Source organism: Corticium candelabrum, chromosome 9, assembly GCF_963422355.1.
Source record: "Corticium candelabrum chromosome 9, ooCorCand1.1, whole genome shotgun sequence".
Taxonomy (NCBI): domain Eukaryota; kingdom Metazoa; phylum Porifera; class Homoscleromorpha; order Homosclerophorida; family Plakinidae; genus Corticium; species Corticium candelabrum.
Genome location: NC_085093.1, coordinates 6,242,825 through 6,252,824, shown reverse-complemented (window position 1 = coordinate 6,252,824; position 10,000 = coordinate 6,242,825). Strand labels below are relative to the sequence as shown.

The 10,000-nt window shown below is 41.8% G+C and overlaps 2 protein-coding genes across 2 annotated transcripts in view; both read left to right on the top strand.

Annotated features, from left to right (window-relative positions):
* LOC134184732 (scavenger receptor cysteine-rich type 1 protein M130-like) overlaps positions 1–9,065 on the top strand; it is a 19,881-nt gene extending 10,816 nt beyond the window's left edge. Inside the window, exons 5-13 of the mRNA XM_062652477.1 lie at positions 1–130; positions 247–337; positions 478–776; positions 875–1,299; positions 3,193–3,231; positions 3,428–3,545; positions 7,565–7,646; positions 8,125–8,353; positions 8,913–9,065. The exon at positions 1–130 is cut by the window's left edge and continues 115 nt beyond it. Coding sequence (XP_062508461.1) covers positions 1–130; positions 247–337; positions 478–776; positions 875–1,299; positions 3,193–3,231; positions 3,428–3,545; positions 7,565–7,646; positions 8,125–8,353; positions 8,913–9,065 — 1,566 coding nt within the window. The remainder of the gene's footprint in view (positions 131–246; positions 338–477; positions 777–874; positions 1,300–3,192; positions 3,232–3,427; positions 3,546–7,564; positions 7,647–8,124; positions 8,354–8,912) is intronic.
* Positions 617–1,735, top strand: LOC134184846 (annexin A7-like). Its single transcript, XM_062652608.1, has 2 exons — positions 617–725; positions 793–1,735. The coding sequence occupies exon 2, from the start codon at positions 868–870 to the stop codon at positions 1,303–1,305; it is 438 nt and encodes a 145-aa protein (XP_062508592.1). The 5' UTR covers positions 617–725; positions 793–867; the 3' UTR covers positions 1,306–1,735.
* Positions 9,066–10,000: the final 935 nt, after the last annotated feature.

Genomic DNA, 10,000 nt, shown 5'->3' with positions numbered 1-10,000 from the left:
CAAGGGACAGGAGAAATTTGGATGGACAGCGTTCACTGTAGCGGTACAGAGTCTTCACTTAGTGACTGCTCATTTGATGGTTGGGGTGTCACAGATTGCAGGCACTTTGAAGACGTAGGAGTTAGTTGCTGTAAGTCTAGCAAAAATGTGTGCATGTTTGCTTTAGAACTTTTGCATTCGCATGTGGATTTTCAAACGTAGCACCATGCAGTCTTTGAATGGATTTCTGACTTTTTGTTTTAATAGCTATATCTACTGCGACTCAATATGCATACGGAGATATACGTCTCGTTGGCGGGCCTTCGTCTAAAGAAGGACGTTTGGAACTTTTTGACGGGTATTGATATCACTGACGTTTTGACCTTTCATTATATTATTTATTACAAAATTTTAAGTATATTTTTATATAATATTTTGTCTTTTCTTGTTTTATTCTATTTGTTTTTATATATTTATTTAAATTTTGCGGTTGTATAGTACACAATGGGGTACAGTTTGTGATGATGGTTTCTCGGACTCGGAAGCTCGAGTTGTGTGTCGCCAACTGGGTTATTCCACTTCTAATGCGGACGCCCGTGGTAATGCGTATTACGGATATGCAAGTGGCCGCATTGTTCTCGACGACGTTGATTGTGATGGCGACGAGAGTCGACTATTGTCTTGCTATCACGGCCGTTTGGGACAATCAGATTGCACTCACTCCGAAGACGTCGGCGTTAAATGCGGTAATAATACATTCCCTACGATATACATGATTGTTTCCATGTTACTAAACCGTTGTTTTGTTATTAGGTGATTTAAGTAAGATATTTCATTATTGACGATTTAGTTTGACTCATATCTTATGGTCGTATCTATTCTGTTTCTATGACAGGTTTGGCTGCGATTATTGCCATCGCTGTGGCTGTGCCTCTCGTTATTATCATTTTTGTTATCGTCGTGGTTGCTGTCTTGTGTCGACGTTCTAGGGCAAGGAGAGCTCCAGCTGCCACGGTGATGTATACTAGTGGTGTTCAGCAACCAGGAGTTGTAGTTGCTGGGCAACATTCTGGACAAACTGCGGTGCCTCAACCTTTGTATCCGCCATCTCAGTCTTATCCTCCACCTCAGTCTTATCCCCCACAGCAACCTTATCCGCCACCTCAGGTTTTTAAACCGCCTAATGAACCCACAGACCAGCCGCCTTCTTACGAGATGGTGATAGAGCAGGAACACGGTTATCCTACACAAGTTGATGCACATCGTCCTCCTCAATCGTATGGGTATGGTCAAGCTGCAGGAGACGGATATTCGTCTCAAGCCTGACACTGAAAGCTAAATTTTAGCCGCTTGAGTAGCGTCTGGATTGGAATTTGTGAAAAAGGCTACTTGATGTTGCGCAATAAACTAGATGGTGTTGTCTTGTGCTTGCATATATAAATGTATATATTTTAGAATTACTGGCGTGCTCATTGCCTTAACTTTTCATCTACACGCATCTATCTGCTGCTTGACTTGTGGTGTTGGACGTCTGTGCTTCCAGATCAGTATTTCATTGGTAGTTATTTATATCTGTTTATTGATGTACAATATTGCAATTCATGATTCCAAGCTCAAAGTCAGACGCAAATTCAATAGATGCTATTTGTTTACACTTTTATTAATTAGGATTCATTAAGTATTTTGTTAATTATAAGCATTTTTTCTTTCACATTTTAGCGGTTGCTGATGTTTAATGGACATAATTTTTGTTAAACTTCACTAGTACGTTCAATTTGTGCAATCAATGTGCCAAACTATACCATAACACGTAAAGGTATACAGGGTGTGAGTGACACTGCAACACACGTAATAAAAAGTACAGCACACTCGGAAAGCGATTCCGATTGGTGCAATCAAGTTTGCACAGATATTGTAATTTTGTGGTGGTCAATATTCGCAACAGTAACCACCATTGCACTGCATAGGGCGTAAGGGAATTGTTTGAAGTTATATTCAATTGTATGGATCTCTGTCAGGGCCAATATTCGAACATGAGATGCGATTATAATGTGCAATGCGACTCGTTAGCATGCGTTCTTGACACGCAGTGTGAGTTGACAACATAAGCAATTTCAATATGCGATGCCAACGTGCGGTCTTAACATGCGATCCCAGCATGCAATCCCAACATACACGATCTCAACATGCGTTCTCAACATGCGATCTCAACATGTGTTCGAACAACGCGCGCTCATCTAAATTATCGTAGAATCTATCGTAAATTAAAGTTTGACACCCGAAACTTGCTTCAACTAACGTAATAAAATTAGTTACGAAGTTCAGGTTGTTAGCTAAAGCAAGCTGTGCGAAATTACTTTCACTACCATCAGAGAACAATTTGTAATAAAACGAAGCAAATACCGTTATACAAACAGCTGTAAAAGAGTTTTCGGACTTATTACATAACATGTTTTATTTAGAAAACCGTGTTGTCAAAGCATATATTATTATCTAATGTAGATAGACAAGAATGCTTGAGAACGTGTGTCCAGATTGCTTATCGGGATCGCACGTTGAAATCTCATGTTGAGATCGCGTATAGGCATCGCATGTTGAAACCGCATGATAAGAACGCATGTTGGGATCGCATGTTGAGCTTGCATGTAGGGATCGCACGTTGAGATCGCATATTGTGATCGCATGTTGAGATCGCATGCAGCGCCGGATCCAGGAATTTTTGAAAGAGGGGATTCCCCGTTAGCAGCTATTTATAGCATTACTAATTTTCTCTTTTCTAATACTATTATATGAAATTATTGAACCACGCCTATTGGAAAGAGGGGGTTGCAACCCCCTGAATCCCCGCTCTGGATCCGGTCCTGGCATGTTGAGTTGAAATCATGTTGATCGCGTGTTCTGTTGAGATCGCACGTTGGGATCGCATGTTGTACAATGTCATGTTGAGATCGCCTATGTTGGAATCGCATGTTGAGATTGATTGCATTTTGTAAACTCACACTGCATGTCAAGAACGCATGCTATCGAGTTGCATCGCACAACATACTCGTCCTGCTAGAATATTGGCCGTGATGGCGTTCGATAGTATTAGACATTGATGCATTAGTCATATTGCACACAATGTCTCTTGCTAGCTAGACGTTGCAGCAATGCTGCTTTTCTTTTCAATATATCCATGCTGTTCTGTACACATCGGATTCTTTTCATGTTCAGAGACACAGAGGATATGATCTAGTTGACAGCGGAACCTTTGTACGTAATCATTGCTCTAGTCTAGCGCAATGCAACATCTAGTTACTCACTGTAAAAAAGGTGGTGTGTCGAATGACGAGTGAGGCAGAGGGGCCTTTGAAAGTCAATCCGTAGAAATTATATTACTGAGTCAGCAGGCTTCAGTCTAGACTCTTACTTTGTCAACAGTCCAATGATTGGTGGTGTCCGATAAAAGAGGCGGTGCGCTAACTTGACGTTTCACATCCGGGTACAACATCCGGCAACTGGAATGCGGGCAAAGATGTCGTGCTGTTTCTTCTTTGTCGTACTCGTATTCTCGACATTCATAGCTGGTAAGTTGAGTGACATGTGTCTGGTATCAGTGCTGTACTATGTACGTGGTCTAATTAGCTAAATGAAACTGAGTTTAATTTGGTGGCAGTCTGGCTCCCCAACGTTCATGGAAGCCGGTGACGTGCTGTAATATTAGTCACCGTGCTGGACGAGAAGTCACAGAAGATGTCAGTTCGGCACCCGACGGTAGGCCATGCCTGAGCCTACAGACGAAGCCTAGGAATTTCTAGCTGAAGTACTCTGACAGATATCTAGGGTCTCTAGCTAACTTCCAAAGAAGCAGAAGACCTGTTTATTAGACAGAACCTATTGTTCTTTTGGAGAATGTGGCATTCTCATAGTCTCAAACTTTCTCACTCAACCAGAAGCCCAAGAGCAAACTAGACCGTGTTTGGAACCCTATTAGTATTACTAGACCAGGCAGGAGAAACATCATGTCCATTTCATGCACTGTAACAGAGAGTACGAAAGTTGGTCGAGTCAATGACTAATTGTAATTATTGTTAGTATTTCTTTCCATATTCTTGTGTGTATATGTTGTGTTGTGACTACGTTATTTGTTGTTAGTGTAGCTATGCAGGTAAGGGTACTGTACCATGTTAGTATGAATTAAACAAAACACATTATTACCTAAGTGTGAAATGGTACATTTTGGTATAGTAGTGCAGGCCGGTCACGTGACGTATGAATGACTGGCTAGCCTGCTAGACAACAGCGTAACACGTGACTGGATGTTGTCTCTTTCTCAGGCTCGTGATCGACCTGATAGGCAACCACGTCACACCATTGCTAATTGAGGCAAATACATGATGGGATGTCCAATGTCTTTCTCATGCTCTTTTAATTTACTTTGACCAATTTCATTCAAGCTGCAAAGCTATGGCACGCTGAGGGTTTGCACTGTAGTGCTTCAACAGCTTTCATTATGTGTATTGTTATTCCCCTCCATGATGGGCAAGTGGGGTCTTAATCCCCACCTGGGCGCCTGACAACCCAGCAGGTGAGCCCAGCGGGGTAAATGTTTCTCTGTAGTCCACATGGTGATCAATGACTAGCCAATTTGATATAGATTGCAGGCGTTATGGTGACCAGGAAAGCACTGAACATCATCGTCAATGAACCGTTCGCCAGACTACAGAAACTCCTCAACGACTGAAACAAGTCATAGTCTTATGGACAAAGCTAGAGAAACATGAGAAATAAAGACAGACAAGTTTCATAATTTACTGTCATGAAGTGGTAGCCATTGTCGCTAACCATTAACTAAGCCACGATTATTATTATTTTTATTTATATTAGTATATTGTTATATTATTATTACTTTGATTTCAGATAATATAGTTTGCATGTGTGAAAACAAGCTGCATTTTGGTTGAAGAACATATGGTGTTTACCATTCAGTTATTTTTGGTTTACTCGTGCTTAATTAATTAAAGAATTTAGTTTGAATGAGGCACGAAGCAACTAATTTGGACAAGTAATGACTCAGCTCATTCATATCAATTGTTTGCTAATTGTGAGTGAGGCTCTGGAATTTTTTATGCACCACTTGAGGCTATTCCAAACGTCAGGTTTCATCTGCTAGCTTTGAGGGACACAAGGCTGTTTTCTAGTGGAGTAACACGCGTGATTACAGGTAATGATCACATGACCGGAAACAGTTGCCATTGTGAGTAGAGTTGCGATCACATCTATGAACATCATACATTTCTATGTCGCTCATTGCACAGCAGTCATTTCTAACGTAATGATACAGCAAAAAGCAGCAACAGCAGTAGCAACTGAATGGCCACTATGCAAGTTTAATACAAATAGAAATGCCCTGACAGTTCAGAACTAACTACTCACAGCAAGTGTGTGTAAAATTGAACCTTTTTGTCTTAACTGTCAGTATCTTACCCTTTTATATCAGTCAGTGTCTTCACACAACACTGAACAGTAAAACTGGCTACAACAGCAAGAGCAACAGCAACAGCCAGCAACAATAACAATAACAACGCTCGTCTTTCATATGTTTGCCATTGTTTATAGTTATTCTTTAGTTCCTTTGTGCAAACAATCAACTGTTGATTAACAAAGTGCTTTTCGAAGACTGTAAGACCAGGCACGACCAGGCACAGAAACATGAGCATGGCTTGAGTGGACTTTACCAGAACTCTATGACAGCATGCCAAAAAGCAATTTACTCCAATGTCTTCAGCTGCATAAGATCAGTTCAGTCTTGTGCAGTTTCTTGTCACATGTGATGAAGAGGTGGAAGGAATTGATGCTACATTTCCACTGAAGTTGTATTGCAGAAATCCTGATCATCTAAAACAATTGTTGCACATGGTTCGTATACCTTCTTTGATGGCACCTAATGGAGTTGTGTTTCAACAAGTGTGCATTGTGCTGTTGCATATTGTTTCTAGCAACTGCTTGGAATTGGGTTATTAAGTCTACAAGTATTTGGGTGTGGATAAGAGTAACGGTATCCATGTCAGCACTATGCAGGAGGCACTTTGTCGAGAGTACTTTTGTAGAGTGGAGATAGTGTTTTGGACTGATTTGTGTGGTTAGGACAGTATTGTGGTCATCAATGGGTTTCATTACCAATTGTCACTTGTCATTTACTGGGTCATTCATCCGAGGACCACGAACTTACACTGGCTTGGGCAGCAAACTAGGAAACTTGTTTTTGTACATTGTGTCCACCACCCTGCAGCAGATGTTGAACTGCTGTATTATTTGTGCTCTGAGGGCGGTTGAGAGTTACAATGGATTGAGTCGAGTTAGTAGTCTGTAGTGTGGAGCTGGACTATTACCTTTGTTCCAGTTCTGATCCCTTTCTGCAAATGGTACAAGAGTGTGATTAGATGAGATTAGATGCGCGCATGGCTTGTCTGTTTACTCCACAGTTGCATAGGACACTGGCTAGAGACAACAAGTTGCAGAACTTGCTCATTACTAGGACCATCACATGTGAAGGTATCATCAGCCAGCGCCCTCAGGCAGATGGGAAACTTTTTCGCACATGCAGCATTACTCTTGTCTGTCCTGGAAAGGAAAGCCATGCATGGTCAGCATCGCCATCACACTGCAAAACCACATGTGGACACGAGCTACAGATTACTGAATTTATTGAACGTTTTTTTTCTTCAATCAAGGAACTGGTTGTTGATACTATGATTGCAACCTCCTGCACCGTGGTGTAAGTCCTTCTTTCCTCTTGTGCAATGCATACCTGAGGACAGTTGATCACATTTTTATAGTCTTGCTAGTAATGGAATACACTGATTGACGCAATCAAGTGGTCTCCATTATTCACTGGATGTTTGTTGTCGTTTTGCTTTTGGTAGAGAATAATTGATACCTGTACTGACATTATATTGATAGTCTTGTGGAGACAGACAGCATTACTATGGCGTGACATACAGCCATCTGTACTGCTAAGATAATCAGTGCCTGTCGTCGTGACATCTCTTTTAGAAATATGAAGGCAACAACTTGTCTTCTTATTGATAACAGCTGTCTTGCTGATGGAAACATTGCTGGGAAACATGCTGACAAGGTGAACTAGTACAGCGACTTGCAGGTGGAGATAAGCCACTTGTGATAGATTCGGGCACTTTTTGCTGCAGTGGTGTTGGGAGCATTTGGCACAGTGCATGCAGGTATATTGCACGGTGGCTGGACATTATTCCAGCTCATCACACCCTCCAGCATTTACATAACAGTGCTTCTTGGATTCAGTCAGATCCTGCGTAAAGTCATGTTTCTGTCTAGACAGCCATGATGGTTTAAGCATCTAAGCATCTCTGAGGCAGGTTTTGTTTTCTGTGTTTACAAGATTGAGATCTTACAAACCAGACAGTAATTAAAAGATCAGATAGCAGTAATATTGTGTATTTTAGGACAATGATGATGCATGAGTTTAAGCTAAACAATTATGATATTGTAGTTTTGAGATAAATAGCCAAATGGCTAGAAGCAAGCATTTATTGATCTGGTGGTTACTACACATTTCTTATCTTTGTAGTGTCTCTTCAGCAATCTACAGGCACCGTTCGTCTTCGTGGAGACAGTCTATCCTACCGGGGAAGAGTAGAAGTATACTACAAGTAATATTTGTTTACCATTGCGTTAAGATTGAATATTCATGTGCTTTCCTTTGTGCATGAACTATGTTGCATTTGATGCATAAATATCTGAATAACATTAGTGCATAAAAATATATATGCAGTTTTACAGATTCATGTGTGTCTTTGTGTTTGTGCATGTGTGGGTGCGTGCATGCGTGTGTGTGTGTGTGTGTGTGTGTGTGTGTGTGTGTGTGTGTGTGTGTGTGTGTGTGTGTGTGTGTGTGTGTGTGTGCGTGCGTGTGTGCATGCATGCGTGCGTGCGTGTGTGTGTGTGTGTGTGTGTGTGTGTGTGTGTGTGTGTGTGTGTGTGTGTGTGTGTGTGTGTAATAAGAGTTAGTGCTACACCCTTTCTCGTCTGGTTGCATGCATGTGTGCATTGTGGTTGCCTGTAATATTGTTCATCCATTAATTAATCAAACGTCTATGATCATATTTTAATTTTATGTTTTATTGCAAGTTTTGAATGGGGCACTGTGTGCGATGATGGCTTCGGTATGACGGAGGCTAATGTTGTATGCCGCCAGTTGGGATACTCCGGTGCTTCGTTTGTTCATACTTTGGCTTATTTCGGACAAGGGACAGGAGAAATTTGGATGGACAGTGTTGATTGTAGCGGTACAGAGTCTTCACTTAGTGGCTGCTCATTTGATGGATGGGGTGTCTCAGATTGTCATCATTCTGAAGACGTAGGAGTTACTTGCTGTAAGTCTTGCTCAAATGTGTGGTTGCTAGCGAACTACTGCATTTGCATATGGAATGTTGTATGTAGCACTGTGTGTGTGCGTGTGCACGCGCATGTGTGGGTTTGTGTTTGTGTGTGTGTGTGTGTGTGTGTGTGTGTGTGTGTGTGTGTGTGTGTGTGTGTGTGTGTGTGTATGTGTGCATGCGTGCATGCGTGCGTGTGCTTGTGGGTGGCGTGCACGTGCACGTGTGTGTGTGTGTGTGTGTGTGTGTGTGTGTGTGTGTGTGTGTTTGCATGCGTGCATGCGTTCGTGTGCTTGTGGGTGGCGTGCACGTGTGTGTGTGTGTGTGTGTGTGTGTGTGTGTGTGTGTGTGTGTGTGTGTGTGTGTGTGTGTGTGTGTGTGTGTACAGTGCTCGTAGTAACAGTCGGACATTGGACAATGTCCGACCATTTTTGTCACTCGACCCGATCATTGTGTGTTCGGACATGTTGTCCTGACAGGCTTTATCAAATAGGAATGGTTTAAATGGTTGCTTTTTTGTTATTCAAGCGCCTTGTGTAGATGCAGAGGAAAAATAATGAGTACAATTTCGTACCACGTACTGTTCCTTCAGAGTTCTCCCCAGGATTTCAAAATAGCATGGTGGAGACGGCCGGTAGTATCAAGACATGCCCCTTTCTGCGAGAGATGTTTGGATACCCAGACCATTGCTAGTTAATATTATTGTTAATGACTTCAAACTAAGTGCTTGGACAATCCCACCATTATGTTGGGTTGCTAGACGCATGCTCTTGGAATACAGCTGATTTATGCATAAGAGAATCAGTATGTTGAGCAAGAACATCATTACGCAGCGAGACACTTGGTAAGATTAAGAATGGTGGACGAATTGCGTTCATTGCTGGTGTTAAAGCGCTGGCATAGTTTACACAACACTTTTTTTTCATCTCTTGTTGGATACACACTCATGGGTATTTTGTCTTCCAATCCGAGTCATACTGACTTTGTTTGTGCTTTGAAGACTTGGTGTTAGACATGCTATTGTCGGCAGCGGCAGAGTCAAATCGTGACTTATTGTGGTCGGCCTGATGCAGAGCTCCTTGATCCGCTTGACTTGAACTGGTTTCCTATAGCTCGTTACTTTTATCTTTTGTCTCTTTGGGACATGCCCTCTTTGACTTTTGTCAGATATGGGAAAGAACGATATTATTGAACCTTCCACTTTCCTCTTCATCTTCGTGTTCGTTTACCCACTTGCACATTAATGCTTACATCTACATAGCCTTGAAATTCTAGACCTTTCTCGCGTAAACGAAACGTCTGGATGTCCTAAATTGACCTCAAAAGTGGAAGAGGTAAGTGGTTGACCACGAAGTCTTTCTTCAGGGACTGTCTTTCTAAAACAGCTTTCGCAGTCAACTAGAATGCAGATCTTTCCTCGTTTTTCTTTACACGCGATTGTACTTGGTCATGTGGCTCAGCTTGGCGCTGTGCCACACTACCACGCTTTAGGGAGAACCCTGACTTTGCCTGCATGAGCTTTGTCTGTTGTCTGTTCTGCCTCTTGTTTGGTTTGTTGCCAATTAAAAGTAGCCACCTGCTGTGATAAGGTTACTTTGTAATCATGTAATAATTGGTAAGCTTGCTGT